General features: G+C 51.8%; 1 protein-coding gene and 1 pseudogene across 8 annotated transcripts in view; both read right to left on the bottom strand.

Annotated features, from left to right (window-relative positions):
- Window positions 1-19,976, bottom strand: part of SP110 (SP110 nuclear body protein) — a 47,866-nt gene extending 27,890 nt beyond the window's left edge. For 6 of the 8 annotated variants that reach the window (XM_089329768.1, XM_051849077.3, XM_070070084.2 and 3 more), the window contains exons 1-7: window positions 19,692-19,829; window positions 17,948-18,095; window positions 15,485-15,653; window positions 13,399-13,626; window positions 13,031-13,114; window positions 10,848-10,925; window positions 9,983-10,051 (exon numbers count right to left, since the gene is read on the bottom strand). In XM_089329768.1, the coding sequence (XP_089185894.1) occupies window positions 9,983-10,051; window positions 10,848-10,925; window positions 13,031-13,114; window positions 13,399-13,626; window positions 15,485-15,653; window positions 17,948-18,094 (775 nt within the window). In that variant the 5' untranslated portion in view covers window position 18,095; window positions 19,692-19,829. Of the gene's footprint in view, window positions 1-9,982; window positions 10,052-10,847; window positions 10,926-12,102; window positions 12,146-13,030; window positions 13,115-13,398; window positions 13,627-15,484; window positions 15,654-17,947; window positions 18,096-19,691 lie in introns of those variants that run through there. The other 2 variants (XM_089329769.1, XM_089329766.1) reach the window with 2 other exon arrangements.
- On the bottom strand, window positions 77-3,522 carry LOC138848917 (large ribosomal subunit protein uL30-like 1 pseudogene; annotated as a pseudogene).
- Window positions 19,977-24,792: the final 4,816 nt, after the last annotated feature.

Here is a 24,792-nt window from a genome sequence, read left to right as displayed (position 1 = left end):
AAATAAAGACAGAAAGAAAGAACATCAGAAACTTGCCCCTTGCTCCACTACAGACTACATGAACGCAGCCCAAGGGTTAATGATTGGAGATTACTTTCCTTTAAAGAAAAAAATCATGGAGGAGGAAAAAGAACATCTAAAAGGGCCCTGGGGGTGGGGTAGGGAGTGATGACGGAAACAACAAAGGCTGGAACACTGAGAGGGAAACTCGGATCGAAGCCCACACCCGCACGCCCCACTCTGCCGTGTGTGATTTTTGGGGCAGGTGTATCCGGGGCCGCTCGTCTTCACCCACTTCTGAAATGCTGTCACTGACATCTGAATCCAGAAACAATGCTGTTCAGCTGGACAGCTCCACCAGGAACTCCCCCAGTGACCCAGGGAGGACTGCCTGCCCTGGGGCTGCCGGCTCTGAAGTACACATTCGCCCTGAAGCTTGGTGCTGCTGTGCCTGTCTGCCCCCGGCGGAGGAGCAGAGCGAGGCTAGACCATGAACAGAGCTGTCCACAGTGGCCAGGGGGATGCAGTCACTAACCCCCCTGGCCAGAGCCTCTCACGTGAGTTCTACAAACCTCTAGGGCCTGGAATTCTCAGGAGGGTCCAAAGTGTTCTCCTAGTAACACGTTGTTTGCCTTTCTCACTATGTTGGCCTTTGCACGGACTAAGACCAGTGGCTGGGGCCCAAGTACACAGCAGACCAGTGTCCTCAAAGCTTAGCATTACTTACTGCTGCCTATTTACCGTAGAAAACCAGACTGACTTAAGAATGTTCTTTATGAAGAAATAAGTGATCCATTTCATTAACTGTCTTACCCCTGAGTGCACAGCTTTGTCATGTTCTGCATGGAAAGGCGGGGACACGTGGAAAGCATTGCTGCCGCCCCCTGAAACACACGGTCGTCTCAGGAAATCGCGCGTGGGACTGAGCCGCAGCCCCGTGGCAGGAGGCCGTGAACCAGCGCTTCCCCAGGCGTCTGCGATACTACGAAACTTCGCGGGGTAGAGTGTGCACTCGGAATGGAAGTTGGCAGAATGAGTTTTATGCTAACAGGGCATGAAAAGCTCCTGGACATGGTTTCAGAAGCTATCACTTGTCAAGTTTTAGTGTAGTATTAAAGATGAAAAACCACGGACACCTCAAAAGACGGGTAAAGCACTTTCTCCCTTTCTCTTTCTGTAATGGCCAGGACAAGTGCCTGCACATCATTTTGCATTGGGCTTTTTTTTTTGTTTTGTTTTAATGCATTGTTTTACTGCTAACTCATTTCACAGCTATGTTTAAGGGCTCCATGAGCCAAAATTAAAGCAAAGTTGATGTGAAGGGACCCAGGAACACAGCCCTAAAGCAGGTTTTCCTGTTTAACTTAGGCCTGGCACATCCTCACCAACTGCTTAGATCACAAGCTGAGGCAATTTAGGGCTGGACCGCTGATGAAAGACAAAGATGTACTGACTGACTAACTCCTCCCTCCCCAGGATTAATTTCCCCATAACTCTTGTTGCTGGCCTATTATGTCATCAACAGGATAAACAGCAAGACTTCTGGGGTCTAGAATGTGAAAGGAAAAGGTCCAACTAAGCTGTTTATTTGGGGCCTTAAAAAGCCACAGTGCTAATTTCACTCAAACCAAACTGAGAAAATGGTTCACCACTTCCTGATCTGATGCTTAATCATCAGGGAAACCAGGAAATTCAACCCCCAAGCCAGAGGGGGAAAGGGTGGGCATTTCCAGACTTACAGATGGCACAAGAAGCCACAAGAGCTGCCAGTGTGCTAGCGGAAAACACCCAACTGGCTTGATGGGAAAAAGCCACCTTGGTCAACTCCAGTATTCTGCAGGATACAGAACCAGAGATTAGCAAGATGAAGGCCTGGGAGACCAACCCTCCTTAAGAGCCGGATTTCCTCGCCCCGGGGGCTCAGCTGCCTGAGAGGGGTTCTATGAGCTCCCTGAAATTCCAAGTAAAATTTTGGGTATGTGTTTGCCCGGTGAAGGGATCCTTCCTTTGAAAAATTCTGAGCTAAGAAAAGGAGTACGCCAGCTCCAAGCTAGAACAGAAAAGCCATCAGACACATTGAGAGCCAGCCAAGTGAGAGTGCCTGCAGTCGTCACTGAGCAGCTGGAACGTGGATCCACAGCAGACACAGCTGAGCACTGTTTTGGTGCTCCGCTTCCTAATTGTATTTCAAGTCTCTTCAAAACAAGGCCCTGGTAGCCCCCAAGTCCTGGGAAATCTTGACAGATGCTCCGGCCAGTCATTCATCAAAATCAAATGCCAGGACAGAAGCTGTGACAAAGGAAGACTCCTTCCTCAATGGTCGGTGCTGAGTCCAGAGGAGGCAGCACCCAAGATGGAAGACAGTGGAACCTCTCCTTGGAACGGGGTAGGGATGAGGTGCCTGCCAGGATCACAACTATCTTTCCCTTGATCTGCCCTTTCCAATTTCCGGGGATAAGGAAGAAAATCTTCTCTGAAGATACTTGCTAATAATTCCAAAAAAACATCTTTCCAGATATCCTGGGTCTAGTTCAGCTGGCGGATGAGCTGATTGATGCGTTCACCCCGATAGCCAGGTGAGCCCATCTCCTTGAGGAAGCCCACTCTGTTCTTGCTAGCATGACGGGCCACTGACAGCTGGAAAGGGCGCAGGAACCTCACAATATTCTGGAACTACTTCCCCGGGAAGGCAATGTCATGAATGAGGTCTTCCAAGCAGATGACACCAAATCTCCCCAGGTGCTCCTCAGTCACGGTGCTGTCTGTCAGAGGGGTGCTCTTGTCGTTGACCCTTGCTTGTCCACGTTTCAGGATGAGTTCCCGGACAGACTTCAGATTTGGAAATCCCCAGGTCACGCAGCAGTTTTAGGTTTTGGGGGGTGACCTGGACAAAGACGCCACTGAACAGCTTCTTCAGGCGAAGTCTTGCAATGGTCCTCTCCACCAGTGAACTCACCCCGTTAATCCTCTGGAGCTGTACGACAAAGGCCAAGGAATGCTTGTCTGACATTTCCAAGGCACGAGGTTTCACTTTCAGTCGTCGGAGCCGGACTGCGTCCCGTCGCTGCCGCCAGGAATCGTGCACGAAGGACTCCAGTTGCTTAAACCTGAATTATTTTCTTTTCCTCTCCCTCTTGGCCAAAAGCTCCTGCTTTGCCTGTGTGGCTTTGAGGGCTTGATAAGCCTTCCTCTTTTTCAGGAGATTTTCTGGAACCAGTGGAATCCTTTTTCTTTGCTCTTCTTCCGCCATCTTTCTTCAGCGGCAGCTACTGCACATGCACCTGCATTGGGCTTTTTTTGTTGTTTTTTTTTTTTAAGATTTATTTATTTAGGGCTGGTGTCACGGCATAGTGCACTAAGCCTCTGCCTGGGGCAGCAGCATCCCATATGGGCTCTGATTTATGTCCAGCTGCTCCACTTCTGATCCAGCTCTCTGCTATGGCCTGGGAAAGCGGTGGAAGATGGCCCAAGTGCTTGGGCCCCTGTACCAACGTGGGAGGCTCAGAAGAAGCTCCTGGCTCTGGATCAGCACAGCTCTGGCCGTGGCAGCCATCTGGGGAGTGAACCAGTAGATGGAAGACCTTTCTTTCTGTCTCTCTCTCTGTCTATAACTCTGCCTCTCAAATAAACAAATAAAAATCTTTTTTTTTAATTTATTTTTATTTGAGACGCAGAGTTCCAGAGAAAGGGAGCAACACAGAGAGAGGGATAGGTCTTCTATCTGCTGGTTCATCCTTCAAATGGCTGCAGCAGCTGAGTCAGACCAAAGCCAGGAGCCAGGAGCTCCATCTGGGCCTCCCAAGTGGGTGGCAGGAGTACAAGCACTTGGGCTGCTCTCTGCTGCTTTTCTAGGCGCATTAGTAGGGAGCTGGATCGGAAGTGAAGTAGCCGGGACTCCAACTGGCACCCACACGGGATACTGGCATTGCAAATGGTGGTTTAAGCCACCATACCATAGTCTGTCATTTTCAACTACATATCTGTGTGAAGCTAGATTTTCTTAATTCAACCAAGGCAACATATCACACTGATTGAAGGCAGAAGCAGACAGAAGAATCCAAGGAGGGGTGCAGCAGTTAAGATGGGGCTTGGGAGGCCTGCATTCAATATCAGAGTGTCTGGGTTCGAGGGCCACCTCGGCTCCTGACCCCAGCTTCCTGCTAATGCACACCCTGGGAGGCAGCAGGTGACAGATTAAGTGGTTGGGCCCCTGCCTCTCCTGTGGGATGGAGTTCTGGGCCCTTGGGTTCAGCTAGCCCAGCCTTGGCCATTGTAAACATTTAAGGAGTGAGTCAGTGGATGGGAGAATTTTCTATCACCTCTGTCTCTCAAAAAATTTCAGCTGTCTTTTATGAAGTTAGATATTAAGAGAGATTTGCAAAATTGAAAAAAGATGTCACTTGTCTCATTAACTTTTGTTTTGGGACATGTGTTTTCTTTTTATAAATATCTGTTATTTATGTTAACAGGAAATTGATTGTTATTTTAAATTCATAAATACTTAAAAGTCATAGTTTAGTTTCTAACAAAGTATCTAGGGATAGACATAAAGAGCATACACGGTGGCTTTTTGGGTGGTCCTCAATGATGCCTGAGAGTGCTAAGGGGCTCTGAGACCCGCTGCCCCCCGGGCGCACATCTCTTGCCGCAGAAACCCTTGGGCACAACAGAGCCTTGTGCTCTGCATCCCCCTCCCGTCATCCTCATTCTCTGTACTTCTTCCCTACGCTGACTACAGATCTCCCCACCCTGGGGGTGCCTGCTCAGGAGAGCCCCTCCACACTGCGCCATTCAAACGGCAGACTCCATCCCCAGCCTCACCCTCTGCTCTGGACCCCGGGGCACAGTCCGTCTTCCTCTCTGGGGCCCTTGTCAGCACCTTGGAGTTCCAGGTTGAGCCACCGCTCCGTGGAGTCATGTGATCTACCACTCGGAGCTTCTCTTGGCTTCCATGGCCAGGCGGGGCTGCCCCTGAAGCAGCTGGTGATCTGTGAGTAGCTTTAATTGGGGTCCCCAGGAAATGCCCCCTCCCCTCCCTAGGACCCCTCTTCCCACACCCAGCCTCCTCCCTTTCAGGGGCCCTCTATTCCCCTCTACCTTGCTTTTCTCACACTATTTCTCTTTTTTGTTGAATGTAACTTTCTCCCACCCCCCCAGATCGTCATCTGCTGTGTCTCCAGGTGCCGTGAGTTGACGTCACCCACATAAATTTAGGAAACTCTCAGAGCAGTGGGGCTTATTTCCCTGAGTGTGCTCCCTGCACTATGAGGTGGCCACATCTGAGCAGAAGTGGCTGTGGCCACTGGTCTGGAGCAGAGAGGAGGGGGCTTCTACAGCATCTCACCAGGCTCCCCCAGGGCGCGTGCGTGGCACGGTTGGTATCCAAAGTCTGTGTGGTATCCCGAGTGCCTCTAGTGAGGAAAGTGCCAAGGTCAAAGACTTGAGAGGCAAGGACCCCACCAGGAGAGCAGCCACTTGGAGGCTGGAATGGAAGGTGAGGCTCCGACCAAGAGGGTTTGCCACGCCAGAGAGGAGCACAATTTCCATCGGCCGTGGGCTTTCGAAGTTCACCTCCACGGGATGGCCCGTCTAGGGGAACCAGGGTGCTCTGCTGAGGTCAGCAAGGACACACACACTGCAGGGCCTGCCTCCTCTAGGAAGGTGGATCCGAGCCCAGAGTTCTCCAGGATAGCCAGGCACCATTTCTGGAGGAAGTGGGTGGGGCTAAGTGTCGAAGGGGCGGGACCCAGGAGAGAGGGAAGCCACTGAGTATTTCCCCAAAGGACTGGGACAACCTGAACGAGCCCGAGACTTGCTTTAAGTGGCAACATTAATTTTTTCTCCATAATGCAATGAGGGTTCCGAGAACTGAGAAGTCTTACAGAAAACATACACAGCTTTTGTGGGTGAGCAGGACAGTCTATATTTTCAGCCTTCCTATATGGAGGTGGGTTTTTTGTCACTAAATTTTGAAACTTTTTGGGGGTGTTTTAGTATTTTTAATAAAGATGATTAAATGTAAAATAATGTGACTCTTAAAAATATCCCTGTTGGGGAGAAAGGGAAGGTATTGTTTAATGGGTCTAGAATTTCAGGTTTATACAATGAAAAAGAGTTATGGAGATGGCTGGTCTTGATGACTGCACATTATAGATATGTTAAATACTGTTGTACTATACACTTAAAAATGACTGACATGGTAAATTTTAAGTTATATGTAGCTTACCACAATAAAAATAATTGGAAAAATTCTTTGAAAAGTACATGATCTGTCAATAGTTAAAGTAGCACTCTAAAAGATCCTGTATAGGGGCTGGAGCTATAGCATAGTGGGTAAAGCTGCCACCTGCAGTGCCAGGATCCCATATGGGCGCTGGTTCGAGTCCCAGCTGCTCCACTTCCGATCCAGCTCTCTGCTATGGCCTGGGAAAGCAGTCGAAGATGGCCCAACTCCTTGGGCCCTTCCCCGGCATGGGGGACCCTGTAGAAGCTCCTGGCTCCTGGTTTCAGATCAGCCCAGCTCCAGCCATTGTGGCCAGTTGGGGAGTGAACCAGCAAATGGAAGATCATTCTCTCTCTGCTTCTGCCTCTGCCTCTCTGTAACTGTGCCTTTCAAGTAAATAAATTAATCTTTAAATAAATAAAAGATTCTGTGCAGTTTTTCATTTAAATACAATGTTAAGACAGATACACCTGGCAGTCCTGGGAACTCCTACTCAGCTCAGTAGCTTGAGAAGTCTCAGAAGGTCAGTTATTGCAATCAAACCGACAGGCTCCATTTCCAATGAGGCCACTTTTCAGACCAGAGAGCGTCCATCGCGGCAAAGCCACATAGACATTCCCCAACCGCAGCCCTAGGGTGGGTGGGCAATTAGGGGAGTCTGGTTTTGGTGCTGGGATGCTGGTGGGCTAAGTAGACCATCTATCTATGCCCCAACCTTGGCATTGAGAATTTGGAGGACTGGATGGGCCCCACTTCTCGACTGTGAAATTTCTTTCCAATAATCTTTCCCTGCACCATGTGGTGCTAGGGGTGTCTGTGACCCCTCTGCACAACACAATGGAAATTCATGAACTTCCTTTGTTGGCTCATTGCTCAAAATCTGGAACACAGGAAATACGGTTTCTTTCTTTTTTGTTTTCATGCAAGAAGTAAGCAATGCCTCGTCTGTGCTTGGACAGTACCATCTAGCCTAGAAGAGACACAGGATGTAAGTACAGTAGACTGGGTGGGATCTTCCCAGAGAGTTGTGCAAGGTGCTGCAGAAACACGCAGTGGGACCACCTTAACCAATTCAGGCATTGGTGCACTCCTTCTTGAGGCAGACATCTATGGGGAATAGTGTGGGATAGACTTGTAGCATGGAGAGAGAACAAACAGCACACACCAGGGATCACAGTGGAGTAAAATGGGAGGAAGTGAAAGTTCAGGGTGGTTGACTGCAGCTTTGAGTGGGAAGAGAAGGTGACGGCTGAACTGGAGAGAGCTTTGACCACCACATTAAGGACCAAGAACATCACCCTAAGAACAACAAAAGGACATGCACAGGCTTAGATTATGGAAATGAAATAATCATGCTCTAGTGTATAAAAGAAGGCCTAGAATCGATACCAGGGTCTACATACTAACAGAGCTCAGCTAGGCAAAGATGGCTTAGTTTTACTCATTTTTTGCTTGGCATCTAGGTGGATGCTCTGCTCATCTTAGGTTAAACAAATGCCCAAGTCCTCCCAATCTCAAGGCCCTGCATCACCTGGCCTTGTCCACCTTCTCACTTTGTGCCACTTTCTCCTTCCTTTATCATCGCCAGCAACATTGTATCATCGCCAGCAACATTGGCCTTCCAGGTCAGCCCCAGGTCTTTGGCACTCTTTTTTTTTTTTTTTTAATAGATTGAATTATTTGCTTGAGAGGCAGACAGAGAGAGGGAGAGAGAGAGACAGAGGTCTTCCATCACTGCTGGTTCACTCCCCAAATGGCCGCAATGGCCGGAGCTGAGCTGATCCGAAGCCAGGAGCTAGGAGCCTCTTCCAGGTCTCCCATGTGGGTGCAGGGACCCAAGCTCCTGGCTTTGGATCAGCTCAGGGAGTGTGAGTTTCAACCTACGTCACGGCCGCTCAGCCAAGGAGGCCCACAGAGAACACACACAACAGGCGAGGGGCACTGACTACAAAGCAGAGTGGGAGAGACAGCAGCTCGCCTCCCCTCCCGGCCAGGAAGGCTGCTCTCCTCGGGGGAAAGGCACAGAATGAGACTGTTCCCACGAAGGACCTCTAAAGGGCACCTCTCCTTGTGACTCTGGACACTGGACTCAAGCGAAGGGTAAACTGAGTCAGGATAAAGGGGCTTTAAGCCACTGGTTCAGGCGGCCTCATTCTGCTGTGTTCCCCACACGTGCTGTCACCTCCCACTCATTGTTCAACCCACTGTCACCTCCCACTGTCTCCATCACCACCAAAGTGCTCTGGGGGCACACCCTCGTCTCTGAATTTATGTCAATCCCAGGACCCCGCTTCCTGGGGCTCGCTCACATCCCCCTCAGTACTCCCCCCTCCCTCCCCACTCCCCCCATCTGCCTTGCGAATTTCTTCTTCCTGGGTTCTTGTGCCTCCTCCCATGGATCTGGACTCCCACATATATATCTCTGCCCAGGTTTCTCACTGAGTGCCCGGCTGGCTGACTATGGGGAAGCCACCCCACCCCGATTTCTCCTTGCTTGGGTAAAATTCTTAGCTTCTGCAGAGACAGAGAGCTATGTGGTAAAGACAGGGAATGTGCACTTTAACTGTTTACACTTCACACAGGAGAGAATTAGCTCTGGGGCTTTTTATCTAGCTAATTGCTCTGATCCAAAAGAACAATAAACTTCTCTTCACTCCAGAGATGGCCAAATGGTTCCAGCCAGACCAGCACCCAAGGGGAAGTCCCAACGTATCAGGAAGACTAGAGGGTTTCTCTCTAGGTATTTAGTGTCAAAAAGGAGACACAGGTTGTCAAACCTGACACATCTCTGGGCCTTGGAAAGATGCATTTGAACTTGAAACAGTAGAGCAAGGGCTCTGGGTTTTTCCATCTTAGGTCCAAGCAGCAAAGTTTGTTTCTTCCCTCCTTTCAGGAGGGGAGGGAGTGGGGGTTGTCTCTCATCTATGGAAATGGAAAATCCACCCTTCTCCATTTGTTGCCTGTGGGCTGTAACCTGCCATTCAAACACGAAGATTCCAGCAGCTCTGCACTGCTCTGGGGCCTGTGTGTGGGGACAGGGCTGCAGGGTTCCTCTGGCTGTTGAGTGGGTTGTCGGTATTCACAGAGACCGCTCTCCTGAGCCAGTTACTGTGTGTGAAGAATACACCTACGCACACAGGGCAACACCTCAGACCCCTCACAGATCCCGACAAAACACACAGCTGGCCCGGCTGCACGGAGAGCTGGCAGTCACCTCTGAACGCACAGGTCAAAACGTGAACTCTAACCTCCCCCGTATACACCTGTGTCCTCCATCAATGGGCATGACCACTCACTCAACATTTCAAGCCAGAATGGGAGGGAAAATTATGACTGTTCTCTCTCTCTCTCTCTCTCTCTCTCTCTCTCTCTCTCTCTTCTCTCCCTCTCCCTCTCCCTCTCTTATTCTAATGTGCAGTGTATCAAGTCCCATCAATCAGGACCGACAGATAGTCCCTCAGCCCTCTCTCTTCTCGGGTTCGCCACCGCCGGTTCAGAATCCAGGCTGCCTACACCCTGCACAAGCCTCTGTCCTCAAAGGCTGCCCTGACTCCACTGCTGCCCATCTCCAGTTCTGTCCCTACCCAGCAGCAAAGCTGATCTCGCCCAGCTTAAAATCAGACCACGTCACTGCATGGATTAAATCTGCTCAGTGGCCTCTCATTGCACTTGAGATAAAATCCAGCACCCACACCTTGACCGACAAGCCCTGCGCGAGCTGTCTCTGGCCCTCTGCCTCCTCTTCTTCCCCCATCTTACCTCTTGGGAGGCTTGTTTTCCGGTGTCTCTTCTTTGGGGTTGACCAGATACTCCTTTTCCTTTTGCTTCCTAAAAAGAAGGGATAAAGAAAATCTTTTCCAATCACAGACACAGACTCAGCGATGATGTTCATCTTCCAGAAGGAATGAACTTCAAAGAAACGGGTCTAAAAAGGGAATTCTTAAACCAAGCATTGGGGAATCGAATGGGTTTCAACGACAGAGCCTCTGGGTTGCCTTTGGGAGTGACCAGAATTTGTGGCAGAAAGTCACCAGGGACGAGCAGAGGAAGGAGCTGCGAGGCCATGGTGTTGGCTGGGCTGTTTGTTACCTCTGGGTACCGCGAAGGCACCGGCATGACGGCAGGACCCAAGCTGGGGGAAACACAGCCTTGAAGGTCTTGCAGGGCGTGGTGGGGAAGCCGCAGATGGTGGTGATGAAGAGGAGGGGCTGTTTTAATTGAATGGCAAAGCCTCCAAGGAAGGGAGACGGGGCGAGGGAGTGGATGAGGCAGTGGGCAGCCATGGGTGGCCTCCAAACTCCTCCCACCATGAAGTGTGAGCGCTGGCTGAGAAGGCCAGGTCTTAAGAGGAGGCAGGGTCATCTCGGTGACAGAGGGTGCTGCAGCTGACCAGCCAGAAGCTGGGGACGGAGCAGACCAGGGGTTTCAGAAGAGGCAGTTCCAGGGGTAGTTCAGTGTCTCTGAACACCTTGGGGTTTCCCTGTCATTATAAAGGGCTTTGCCGAAGGTGCCGTGAGTGGGATCCAGAGAAACAAACTGTGGTGGGCATCCGGATGCTAGCCACAGCCTGCCTGCTGGGAGTCCACACCCCTGACACCTGCAGAGACAGAAAGGCAACACTTACGTTTCTTGTTTGGAGCTGGGCTCAGTGCCTCCCCAGGCTCCTCTGGGTCACTCGGCTCTGGAGAGTCATCTCTTACGACTGACAAAAGAAACGTGCTTCAGGCTCAGGACGGGCCAGGGCAGCCAGGAGAAGATACAGAAAGTATGCGGCACAGGCCTGGGAACGTGCTGGCCCCAAGGGTGCCCGGCTCTGCCTTGATCTAACCAACTCGTGGTTACTGTTAGCTGGGCGGCTGACCCAGTGACCCAGGGGACCACTGTGCCATAGTGAAGTCTCAGGCTGATCCATTCTGGGAGATTCCCTTAGTGGATGGGAGAGAAGTAGGAGGGCTCTCGGGGGCCCTGCTCAGGGAACACAGCTAAGAGCAGTGGGAAATTCAGACGGCCACACAGAGGGAAATGCGCATTGCTGCGTGTGGATCCTCTTTGATCGCCTTGGCTGTGATGAGTCACCTTGAGAAGCAGGGGAGGGGATGCGTTCCCTATCTAGTTAGGCACAGGACAGTCGGAAACAGCAGGCGCCTGGACTGGCCAGCACCCGCCAACAGCAAATATACTCGAATACAAGGTTCTGCTAGTTTTGGTTGCAAAAAGACGGAAAGACACAAAACTATGACAAATAAAGGCTCATCTCACTTAAGGCTGCACCTTCTTGTTTCCCAATGCCAGGAGAACTGTCCTAAATTCTGGCCTGTCTCAGAGCAGGTGACCGAGGCAGGTGACAAGTGGTCATTAGACACCTACAATGATTCATGACTTTCCAAAGCACTTGAATAATATCCACTTTTTAAAAAACCCATATGATCCAGAAGCGACTGAGGTTAAAAGTTAAAGTTCCCATGGTCAGGGCGGGGCAAGGGAGGCTCGCTGCTGTCTGGACCACACAGTGTTTGCTTGCTTGGCTTTTAAATTTTCATTTATTTATTTATTTATTTATAATAGAAAATTCTTTTCTTTTTATTTGAAAGGCAGAGAGAGTGAGAGCAAGTCCATCTCCTGATTCACTCTCCAAATGCTTCTAACAGCCACGGATAGACCAGGCCAAAACTCGGAGGTTAGAATTCAGAAAGAATTGCAGATCCCAGGACAGCAAGCAGGGACCAGGGTGAGGAGGAGAGGGAACAACTGATTGCAACTGGTACAAATGATGGGGTGACCACCCACCAAGGCCTTGTCCAACACGGGGTGGGATGGGAAGGGAACAGGCATTTGCTCTCAATTAGGCTCTAGTTTAATAATGGAACTCGTTGTCTCACCATTTAGAAGATGGACTCTTGTTAGCTTCTTGATGATGTGAGTCTGTTTGGATGGAAAAGTGGAGCAAACATGGAATCAAACAGGACTGGAGCGCTCAGAATCCACCACACAGGGCTTGGCATTGTGGTGCAGTGGGTTAAATCACCGCCTGTGATGCCGGCATCCCGTATGAACACTGGTTCAAGGCCTGGCTGTTCCATTTCCAAACCAACTCCTTGCTAATGCACCTGGGAAAGCAGTGGACGATGGCACAGGTGCTTGGACCCTTGCCACCTACCCCATGCGGGAGACTTGAATGGAGCTCCAGGCTCTGCTTCACCTGGCCCAGCCCTGGCTGTTGCAGGCATTTGGAGAGTAAACCAGCAGAAGGATGATATTTCTGTCTCTCTGTGCCTCCCTCTCTCTGTGTAACTTTGCCTTTCAAATAAATATATATATATTTTAAATCCACAATACCATTTGGGACCAACACCCAACCATGTACTACTGCTGCCGTTACTGTAATCAAATGCTACCATAGTGACAGTTTGGGGAAGACAAGTGGCATAATTTAAGTTCAATCAGGTCTGGACGATCTTTAAACATTTGGTAATCTTTTCTAGTAATTTTGCTAACGCTGCTCCTACAATTTAAACCCTCCTAAGATAAACAAGACCGAAACTCAAAGAACCCCATAATCAGATGGCGACAAGGAATCGGGTAAGGCTCACCAGCTCAGGTGCCGCACAACTCACCTGCCACTTCAGACCGTGTGTAGAAGGCCAACCCGCTCTGCAGTGGCAGCCGGCGAATCGGCACCCTCTGTTTCTTTTTCTCTACCTTGCCCCCGGGTGTTCCCGGACTTCCTGCCACAGCCTTCTGGTTGGCAGGTGCATGCCATCCTGCAGACACCTGGAGCTAAGCTAGGCCAGTCCCCAGCCACATTACCTTGCACAGGGCCGGGGCGAGGGCTGGGCAGCTCTTGGGGGTCTTCCTCCTCGTCTATTCTGGATGTCAAGCTGTCACTGGTCACTAAAGGGGAGAAGAAAGATCCTCACAGGCTACAGGGACAGGGTGCGAGCGAGGAGAGTGGGCAGTCAGAACGCAGGCGCCCGAGAGAGGAGGTTGGGAGGTTCCAGCAGTGGGACGTGGGTGTTCTGGGCTCCAGGTCTCCCCCGGCCCGGTCTGTGCTCAGGATCCGCCTGGGAAAGGGCAGTGTGCAGACAGCAGGGGCATGGCAAGGACCACATGAATCAAAATGGCCCAGGAGGCCCTGGTTGGGCACACACAGGGGTTGCTCGGGGTCTGTTTCTCACCCGGAGTGCTCCTTCCTCCCACGGTGGGTCCAGGCAGAGGCTCCGAAGTGCTGGCTGAGGATCCTCCAGGCTCACTGCCCCTGTGCGCTGTGGGCAGGCAGCTGGGTGGGGGCAGTGGGGGTGCAGGCAGCGGCAGCAGGGTCTGTAGGCGACTGCCTTCTGCTGGGTCAGGTGGGCCTTCCAGCAGGACCACCGTGGGTCTGCTCCACTCTCCGTGGGAAGCGCAGGCTGGGGTGGATGCAGGAGTACGTGGGTTCCGAAGGGAAGGGGATCTTTAATGCACGACTTCTAAGGGGACAGGGGCCCGGAGCTGCTCACCGCACCCCTCCCCTACCCCGGGGGGGGGGAGCAGAGAACCGACTCCTGGTCATTGTGCCCACCTGTGGTGTTTTTCTGCTGCATTTGATCTGGGCTACATTAACCGTGCCTAACCCCTGATCTAATCTCAGCACGGTTTCACACACCAGAGTTGAACTTGCCTTTGTACCGAAGAGGTTAATTTTCTTTAATTTCCGTTTCATAGACTTAAGGCAATTATGTACATGCTGTAACTTTAATAGAAGTCTCTGCTGTAACAAACGCAGATGACACACCTCCCTGAGCAAATAAAATGAAATACAGATTCCTCTGTGGGGACATTCTCGTCTCTGCAGGTGCAGCTCCCTCCCTTCTACTGCGCTCTCGGGTTGGGGTACGTTCATCTTTCTCTCCCACCTCGAATGCCCCAGCACTTTGGCTTCCTGCTTGCTGCTCCCCTCCATGGCTAGTGCTGGTTTTCTCTTAGGATTCTTCCCTATCTTTTATTCCAGACGTAGAATTGTCTCAAGCAGTGAACAGGAAAAGGAGCATCAAGGTGGATTTGGGAACGGGACCCAGCAGAAGACAACAAGGTTGGGCCCGGTTGGGGCAGGGGTGCTCAGCACACCAGCGCCTCTGGCTGGGACTTGCTAAGCAAAGCCTCTCTGTCCGGGCTTCTCCTGCTACGGCCTTGATGTTGCCAAGAGAATGAGCCCACCTGCAGGTGCACCTTTCTCCCTGCTGCCCCTGCAGCTCAAAGAATCCTTTCTCCCTCCGGGGAGGAGCCACTCTGTGGTGCGGAGTCAGAGAGCGGGAGGGGAGCTGTCTACAGCGGTGGTGGCTCAGTCCAGTGTGAGCTGCTGGTGCACCCCTGCTGCTCTCTGATAAGCGAACCACTCGCTTTGGTCAAAATGTTTGTATCCGACCTAAGATGATTCTACTCCTGCTTCCTACCCTGGCTTCTTTCTCCCCAGCTCTGTCACCGCCCCTCTCTCCCTCCTCCTTCAAGTATGCAGCTCCTTCTCTCCCCTGTGGTCTGTTCTTTCTCGCCCCCTCTTTCTCCACGTCTGTCCCCCCCTCCAGCTTTCCACTCTGTCTTCCAGCTGACCCTGTTTAGCATCATGGTTAAGATCTTGAGCCCCGGCCAGGGACCTGCGTTCAATTCCTGTGTCACAGACAGGTAACTTGGAGAGAGTGACCTCTGAGCTCTAACTTCCCTGTCTGCGCAGTGGAGATAACGCTGACTTGTTTTAAAGACATTGTGGGATGATTCTATAAAGTGTGCAGGATATTGCATTCAGGTGTGTGAGCAGAGAATTCCAAGGTGCTAACCATACAACAAGGACAAACAGAGGCACTGCTGATGACCTGACTGATCAGCACACAGGGTATTACAGGACTGAAATGTCCCCCTGAGGCCCCTAAGTATGGACACTTTTGTTAGTAAGAAATTGAAAACCGCTTCTCATCTATTCCTGTCCATTGCTTCTCCTCTGGGGCTCTCCCGGTCCGCCCGCCAGACCAGGTCTCTGTAGCTGCATTTCTGGCACCGTGTGCATTCCTGAGTGACCGCCCAGCACACGGAATGGCACGACCTCCCCCCAATTCATAGTCGAGCTAAGACAGAAATGTGCGTGTGCTCTACAGTCCCTCTCACAGAGTCAAAGGCAGAGCCGACCAGGGCTGCCTGGGAGCACGCACGGTCCCGCCCTTCCCGGAGCCCAGATGCCGCCCGAACTCTCAGCAGGGCAGCTGCTCATAGGCGGGAAGTATGAGGGAACCACATTACCTCCTCTGAAGCTCCTGAGCACGGCCGCCAGCCTGGGGTATTCGCGCAGGTTGATTTGGCTGAACAAGGCCTCCAGCAGCTGCAGGCTGAACGTCTGCTCCAGTCTGGTGAGAACATTGTACACCACTCTGGACACAGGGACCAAATTCCTGCAGGCTTCCAAAGACTCCTTCAAAAATGCAGCAAAGGATGATGACTCAAGTTGATAAAAGTGAACGGAGAGTTAAAATACCCACCTGTGTGTGGTTTCTGAGTTGCAAGGAAGCTAGTTTACTCTTTTTAAAGATTTATTTATTTTTATTTGAAAGGCAGAGTCACAGAGAATGGAGTGGGGGGAGAGAGAGAGAGAGATAGAGGTCTTCCATCTGCTGGTTCACTCCCCAAATGGCTGCAAAAGCCAAAGCTGTGCCAATCCGAAGCCAGGAGCTTCTTCCGGGTCTCCCACGTGGGTGCAGGGACCCAAGGACTTGGGCCATCTTCTACTGCTTTCTTAGGCCACAGCAGAGAGCTGGATCAGAAACAGAGAAGCCAGGACTCGAACTGGCACCCATATGGGATTCTGGCACTGCAGGTAGCGGCTTTACCTGCTGTGCCACAGCGCCAGCCCCTAGTTTACTCTTTTAAGAAAAGTGTTAACATAAAGTGCACTCTCAAATCCTGTAAGGTAGAGAGATTTTGTGAGCCTCACTTTTAAATGCACTAGAGGGAAGAGAATTAAAAAGATTTATCTATTTGAAAGGCAGAGTGATAGAGACAGAGAAGAGAGAGACAGAGAGAGACAGACAGACAGATCTTTCATCTGCTTGTTTACTCCCCAAATGGCCACAACAGCTGGGGCTAAGACCAGGCCAAAGCCAGGAGCCAAGAACTCCAAACAGGTCTCCCACATGGGTGGTAGGGGCCCAAGCACTTGGATCTTCCTCTGATGCCCTCCCAGGCACATTTAGCAGGGAGCTGGATTAGAAGTAGAGCAGCTGGGACTTGAACAAGTGCTCTAATATGGGATGTCCCAGGAAGACAGAATTTTTAAGGAAGTAAAGTTGCAACACAAGATACCATCATGTAACCAATTCTTTAAGGCTGTGGGCAGGATACTGCCTCTCTCTCTCTCTCACTCCCCCCGCCTCCATCTCCAGGACTTCGGGTGGCCGGAGTGGCTTCCAGTCTCAGGGAAACCATCCAGACTCCGTCTTGGCCACGGCATGGACAAACAGAAACATGGCAGGAAAGAACTCACTCCAAAATGCGCACTGAGCACCTGCTAGGCTCAGTGCACCAATCCTCGGGTACGGAGCCGTGGATACGCTCAATGAGATGCTGCCCCTACTGGCAGTGGGCATTGTCAGGTAGAGAAGATAAGCATTAAACAATTCAAACACAAAACACCCAGTGAGAGTGGAGCGTAGTGCTGGGGAGGGCCTCACAGGCGAGAGGCCAGGGACACCTGTCCGGGCTGTGATGGGCAGAGGGAGCTGCGGCGCTGAGGGCCACACTGAGGGCCATGCTGGGGACGCTGTTCCTCCACTGCTAGCACCCAAAGATATGCCTACTCCGAACCCACCAGGGTGAACGTGTTTGAACAAAAGGTCTCTGCAGACATAATGAAGCATCTTAGTGGCCATCACCCAGGCTCATCCCTAAATCCAAGAGTTCTTGTAAAGAGAAGAAAAGGGGGGGAACAAAAAAGAGAGACTGACAAGCAGAGGCGGAAGCAGAGATGGAGACAGAGGTGGAACAGCGCGGCCACAGGCCGAGAGCACCAAGCACCCCCGGAAGCCAGGAGAGCGCCAGGGATGGGGCTCCCTCAAAGCCTCCAGCAGAATCCAGCCTGCCAGTGCTGGGCTCTGGATTTCTGGCCTCCACAGCTGTAAGAGAATGCATTCCTGTGTTTCAAATCCCCTGGTTTGAGGTCATTTGTTATGGCAGCCCCCGTGGGGTCTCGTAAGCTAAGGCAGCCTGGGTAACACCACCTCTCAATTGCTCCCACCTCTGTGAGTACGAAAGCACACCTGGGCTGGGCATCCCCAACCCTGAAGCCCCAGGGCTTATTTTTTTTTTAAGATTTATTTTATCTATTTGAAAGAATTACAGAGGTAGAGAGAGAGAGAGAGAGAGAGAGAGGTCTTCCATCTGCTGGTTCACACCCCAATGGCCAGAGCTGAGCCGATTGAAAGCCGATTGAAAGCCAGGAGCTTCTTTCGGGTCTCCCATGTGGATGCAGAGGCCCAAGGACTTGGGCATCTTCTACTGCTTTCCCAGGCACAGTAGCAGGGAGCTGGGTCAGAAGTAGAGCAGCTGGGACTCCAACCAGCGCCCATCGAAGATGCTGCTACTGCTGCTGCAGGCCAGCAATTTAACCCGCTGCACACAGTGCCGCACTGGGGGGTTGTGGTTTGAGAGCTCAATAATTGGGAGCTCCCGACAGGGCCCAGGCCACCATGAGAAGCGGTCAGCAGCACCCACCGTGTACATTCTCTCCGTGATGAAGGCTTTGTCTCGGAGGCCTTCGAAGAAGGGAAATGGCTTGTGGATGGCGTAGGCGATCTCCAGCTTCCGGCACGTGAAGTGCTGAAGAAGAGCCTCATCCCAGGCCGCGGGCAAGGTGGGCATCCTGCGGAAAGAGGCCGGCTCAGCCGCTCTGCGCATTAAACGGCACGCGCAGCCAGGCACTCGGGCCCCAAGCATCCCTCCATGCACTGGCTGCCCGAGGGGCGACGGGCAAAGGAAGCAGTGGTAATTCCCAGAAACAATGCAGGCCAGCAACAGGTGACCTTGTGATGCTGAGATTCCAAACGGGCAGGCACTTAAAACAGCAGCTGCTTCTTCTTCTTCTTTTTTTTTTACAGGCAGAGTGGACAGTGAGAGAGAGAGACAGAGAGAAAGGTCTTCCTTTGCTGTTGGCTCACCCTCCAATGGCTGCCGTGGCCGGCGCGCTGTGGCTGGCGCACCGCGCTGATCCAATGGCAGGAGCCAGGTGCTTTTCCTGGTCTCCCATGGGGTGCAGGGCCCAAGTACTTAGGCCATCCTCCACTGCACTCCCTGGCCACAGCAGAGAGCTGGCCTGGAAGAGGGGCAACCGGGACAGAATCTGGCACCCCAACCGGGACTAGAACCTGGGGTGCCGGCGCCGCAGGCGGAGGATTAGCCTATTGAGCCGCGGCGCCGGCCTGCTGCTGCTTCTTTAGGTGCCTCCTGTTTGCCAGACTTTGTGCTAAGGGCTTCATAGCCACTTATCTGATCCTTACAAAACTTTGGCGGGATGGTTACTATGATGGTACCTGTTGAGGACACTGAGACATAGAGAAGTTTTTATTATTTGCTTTCAAAACTACTTATGTATTTAAAAAGCAGAGAGGCAGAGTCCACACACCCACACCCACACCCACAATTCCAATTGCTGGTTTATTAAAACACTGCTGGCCCAGATGGAAGCCAGGAGCCAGGACTCAATCCAGGTCTCCCACGTGCAGGGCAGGAACCCAATTTCTTGAGATACCACCTGGTGCTTCCAGGGTGCACATACGCAGGAAGCTAGAGTTGGAAATGGAGCCGCGATTGGAACTATGAAGCTAAATGCGCAATGACTATGAAAACACCTTAGCCCACCAGTAGTCAGAAAAGCTCAGGAGAAGAGAGCTTGATAGCACCGTTGCCTACAGAATGGGAACATAATAGCACTAATCACGCAGGTGGGAATGCAAACAGGTGCAAAAAACTCCGTCTTCAGTATCAAACACCCTAGGAGATGTACCCTTGGAATGCGCACTCCTAGGCATTTATCTCAAAGAAATATCACGAATGCGCTTATAGAAAATACATCAAAAGGTCACCACATGCTAGAGGGGAAATGGACTCTCTTCACAGTCTTTGCACGGCGGTTAACGAATGAGCTGCAGTGAGCTTTGGACCAGGGCAGGACCAGAGTTTGGGAGAGGAGGCGGGGCGCATCTCCACACACTGAGCTTGAACCCCGGAGAGAGGGAGCGCTGAGGCGTGTGTCAACTTCGCCTCCATGTCCCCCCTTTTTTGCTGTCTCCCCACAAGTCCCACAGGCCCTCTGCACCCCCTTTGGAGAACGCTGTTTTGCAAAGAGACAGCCTCAGAGTAGCAATACTTGAGTTTCACCCCGCAGCGGCCTCCAGGAAGTTCACCCCAACAGCCCCAGCCACCAGCAGCAGAGAACAGAGCAGCAGAGCCCAGAACTCACCTGGGGGCTGGGGCTGGGGCTGCGCCTACCCCTCTCCAAGCTTTCTGTGCGCAGGGGACACAGCGGGAGGAACAGGAAGTCGGGGCACCGGCCGCCGAAACAGCAAACTGCCGCCTCCAGAGGAAAGAAAAGCGAAAGTGCTCGCTCGGGCGGAAGCTGCAGGCAGGGCTGGGCTCTGGCAGCCTCGCTGCGGGCCCCCGGGGCAGCGCGCGCCCCGCAGGTCGCGGAGGGGATGCGGGCCCAGCAGGACCAGCCCACAGAGGGCGCGCAGAGGGTAGGGGCTCCGGGGACCACCCCAGGGCCAGGGGAGCTGGGGGTTCACTGTAGCTTCCTCCCTGCTCCAGCCATTTCAGTTCCCCTGTGGCCTGGCTTCATCCAGTACTGGGGATGATGAAAATGTTTAAAACGCGATTGTGGGCATGGCTGCCTTGCTGGAAGTCACCAGATTTTGACAAGCAAACCGAAGGGGTGGTCGTTTGATCGGGCACTTGGGATGCCCACGTCCTGCCTCAGAACGCCTGGGTTTGACTCCTGCTGGTGCACACTGGGAGGCAGCAGGGACAGGTTAGGTGGGCTCCTGCCACCCACGCGGAGACCAGCTTTGAATTCCAGGATCTTAGCTTCTGCCCCTCCCCCGCCACTGGGGGAGGGGTGAGGATGGGAGCTGTGTGTCTCTCCCTCTCTGTCCCTCAGTCTGTCAAATACACACATACACACACCAGGAAACCAAAGGGGCTATGTCAGAAATGCCTGGATTTGTCAAAGTAAGATGATAACGGGAGAAAATGGAAACAAAAGGGAGGCTGAACACAGCACTCCAGGCTCAAGAGCTGGGGGACAAGCCAGTGTTGGGCACCCGCAGTGTGTCATCTGCCCCAGGCAGAGTGAGGCTGGGGGGGGTCTCCAGGGCCATGACCCCCGCAGAGGCCACGGGCACCTCCTTCTGCACCCCTGCTCTAGGACCGGCCCAGCTCTGGCCATTTCAGCCATCTGGGGAGTGAAACCATTAGCCTGCCCTCCCTCCCTCCCTCCCTCCCTCCCTCCCTCCTTCTCTCTCTCTGCCTCTCTGTAACCCTGTCTTTCAAATAAATAAAGCTTTAAAAAAAGAAAAGATGTCTAGCAAACATAGAAGTTTCTATGGGAAACTGTAAAATATAAAAAAAATGCAGGGGACTGGCATTGTATTGTAGCCAGTTGAGCTGCCTCGGCTGTGCCTGCCTCCCATATGAGTGCTGGTTTGAGTCCAGGCTGCTCCACTTCCTATCCAGCTCCCCACTAACGCTCCTGGAAAAGCAGCAGGTGAGGGCTCTTTTCAGCTCAGGTTTTTGCGGGTATAAAATGCGTGTAGGTTTTGGGGGCTCTTCCTGAACGTGGCTGGCGCCACACTGGAGAGACGACCTTGCCATCCCCAGCAAGTCCCTGGGCACTCTGCACGTGATCTCCATGGCCCCAGCACCTGGCCGTTCATCACTAATCGGACACGGAGGCACTGGGTGTGCACTTTTTCTGCGTGGTCCTGTGTCATCACGATGCTTTTGAGCTGCATCCTTGCTTGGTAGGTCAGTAGGACCTGCCCCTGCAGCGCCTGTGCTGCCCACTCTGCACATCCTGTCTGAACAGCATGATGTCCCTGATGGGATCAGCCATGTGATGCTCTATGGGATGTCAGGTATCCCGTATATTTGGGCTTCATTGTGACAAAGGGAAGGTGAGTTAATAGATCCCCTAGACAAATCTGTAATTAGTATTCTTTAAACATTTTATTTATTTTTATTGGAGGGGGAGAGGGAGAGAGAGGAAGATCCATTAGCTTCTTCATTTCCCAAATGCTTGCAGCAGCTGGGGCTAGGCCAGGGACTCAGTCCAAATCTCTCATGTGGGTGGCAGGAACCCAACTACTTGAACCATCAGTGCTGCATCCCAGGGTCTGCATTAGCAGGAAGCTGGAATCAGAAGCGAGAGCTGGGAGTCAAACCCAGGTATTCTAGAGGGGGATGCTAACATCTTAACTGGCATCTCACCTACAAGCTCAGTGCCTGCTCCTGTAATTAATATTCTTATGTATCATGCATGAATGCAAGCTATTCCAATCAGAATGGAAAAAATAACATTCACCGAATCTGTGGCTATGCGCATGCACCTGGGGCCCAAGGAATGACCTGGGGCTTGCATCTAAGCCTGGCCCTCCACCTTCCCACAAAATCTGTGAGCTAATTCCAAGAAATTGGTCTTCTACCTGAATTAGCCAGGGTTTTGGTTACTTGTGCCCCCAAAGAGTGGTTGATTTAAAAATTGAGTACCAAGGAATGAACTGTAGGCAATAGACCTTCAAGTGAATGTGATTCTTCAAGTGAATCCATCTGGGATTGGTTGTCTACCGCGACTGGACACAAGGGTAGGGGACATCCCATTAGCCTTGAAAGATGATAGTTTGGCAGACTTTGGCAAACTGAAACATAACAATGCATTAGGATCAAGACTGGGCATTCCCTCCCCATTCTGCTTCCACTGTCAGATCGTAGTGCATTTAGCAAAATGGAGAGAAATCTATCAGGTTGAATGAAAGTATCAGTTTGGCCTAAGTCTGGTTGGGAAACCAGAGCAGGGAGGCAGGCTGGAAGCTCAATAAAGGAAGACCGTGGGGGGATGGTCTGATGGTCCTTGTTTGCTTGACCCAGGTCTCTCCTTGATCCCACGTCTGTAGGCGCTGGACAACCAGGAAGTTGTTCCTGGGCTAATGCAAAGTAGGGCTTGCTTGTAAACACGGCAGGGCTACCTCTGATGTCCCAGTCTCCCCACCAGTCAGCCGAGGAGCGCCCAACACCGTGCGCTTACAAGCAGAGGAAGCTGGCCCATTCACCAAGATGCCCAGCTCAGCAGTGGCCCGGGTCTGCCTACTGTCCAGGAGCAAAGAGAGGGCGACCCTAAAGAGCAATGAATCTCACAAAATGTCACCTTCCCCTACTTCCACCCTCCCTGGTGAAACCCCGCCCTGAACCAGCCTAGATCTCCCCCAGACCCTTTGCAAAAGAGTTGGTTAAAAAGATAAGTGGCACAGGGCAGCTTGCAAAACAGATAAGAGTCCCCAGCAGGCTGCCGAAAAGCCCCCTACTCCCCCTGGTAAGCAAGCCCCCTTCCGCCCGCAGCAAGTTCCCTCTGCAACCAATGAAAGGCCAGTCCCACGAGCGTGTGCGCAGTGTCTTCCGAGACTGTCACCACCTCTATGCTTCAGGAAAGCAGCCTGTCTCTGTTGGGTCTGTCTCCATCTCCCTTTTCCGTCTCCTATCTGAGGTATTCAAAACCCAATAGACACCCAAGCAGGCTGCTGTAGTCTGGGCCAGGCCATGTCTGGGCTGCTGTGCTGGGAGCAGATTACAGCTGTGCACAAGCAGAGGCTCTGCTTGTCAGAGACGGAGAGAGAGAGGATTAGAGAGAGGCCAGGAATTTGTCTAATCGTTTTTTGGGTAATTTGGTATACTTTCATAGCACTTCCTTATACAAGATCTTTTCTTCAACCACCAGAATCATTCATGAGACAACAGCCTTTACTTACTTAACTTTTTTTTTTTTTTACTAAATTGGAGTTTTTCCATAGAAGTTTTGTGTCCTTTTGTTGGCCAGCTTGTGGAGTATAGGAGAGAGGCCTATGTATTAGATCAGAGAGGAGACACATATGGAATTTCCATCCCTTATATCTTATTTAATAGTAGGGTTGTATTAGATGTGTTAGTTTTTCATTGCTGACTTCAAACATAGTGGTTTAAGAAAACTCCCCTATATTATGCCCACTGCCCTGTGGGTCAGAAGACTGGAAGGGCTCCACCCTCTTCAGCCTGTGTGAGCCTTGGGCCAGGGTGTGCGTGGTGGGGAAGCATGGCCATGTCCTCTCTTCTCAATAGCAGCAGGCTTGGGTACAGGTTGGAGGAGGTGGAAGAGAGAGGAGAGGAGGGGAGAGCGTGGCAGGGTCTTGCCTGCCAGGCTCAGCTGTGAGCTGACACAGGAAGGGGAGCTGGTGTTTTCTGCCATGAGATCCTTTTATCAACTCCATCGCAAGCCAAGAGAAAGGGGTAGGGCACATAGTGTGACTTCTTTTTAAATGATTTTTAAAAATTTGTTTTCATTTTATTTGAAAGGGAGAAAGACACACAGAGAGCTCTTTCGGCCACTGGTTCACACCCCAGATGCCCACAACAACCAGGGTGAGGCCAGGAGCCTGCGTGTCCCACGTGAGTGGCAGGGACACGAGTACTTGAGCCAGCATCTGCTGCCTCCCAGGGTGCACAGTAGCAGGAAGGTGGACTGGACACAGAGCAGCTGGGACTCCAAAGGCTCGCCCCTCGGTTTTGTTACGAGTTTGCTTATTAATGATACAAAATTAATAAGCCTTGTGGGTTCTTGCCTTATAGTCAGAGAAGGATTCTGAATACTGGCACACATAAACCAGGCAGCATGTTAAGTTTTAACTTTTATTCAGTGAGAGAAATGCATAGGAGAGTGAGGGCCCTATCTAAAAGAGAGAGGGAAATCTGGATTCATACCGAGCACCAGGAGCCGGCCACGTGGAGAGACACGCATGGGGCAGGCGGCAATGGTGAAAAGGGGCAAAAAGAAAGAGCCAGGCCACCATGTTCCAGGCCTTTAATCCACTTCCAAAGGGGCGTGGTTCTTAGTCTGATTGGCAGGTGGGCGCACAGGTGTGGTCAGGTAGGAGCATGAGGTCACACAGGGGACGTGGTGAAGGTGTGGTCTTCCAGCTCACAAACCTGATCAGTTTTACCCCGCATGCCTGCCTTCGTCAGTCTGACAACGCAAAGGAAATGAAGGCTTTCCTCTGCTTGGATGTGAGCGAAAGGCGAGTGTGTGTTCGCAGGGTGTCGGGTGCATTACGTCAGGATGTTAAGGTGACCGTGATGAACCTAGCTGCCTTGGACTTTCCCAGTTTTGCCACCGCAAGTCAAACTTCTTGACCCTTAGCTTGAGAAGACTGGAACAATTGGTCACTCTATGAACTTTTGAGAAAACAGGAGGAAGTGGAAAAATCTGTCACACTGACTCCTAGAGTTTAATTAATACCAGACGTAATGATTGTTTTAAAATAGCT

The sequence above is a fragment of the Oryctolagus cuniculus genome, chromosome 3, assembly GCF_051225735.1.
Source record: "Oryctolagus cuniculus isolate XC-2025 breed Fujian yellow rabbit chromosome 3, ASM5122573v1, whole genome shotgun sequence".
In the NCBI taxonomy this organism is placed as follows: domain Eukaryota; kingdom Metazoa; phylum Chordata; class Mammalia; order Lagomorpha; family Leporidae; genus Oryctolagus; species Oryctolagus cuniculus.
Note: the sequence above shows the minus strand (reverse complement) of the source record. Positions and strands in the feature narration are given on the sequence as shown.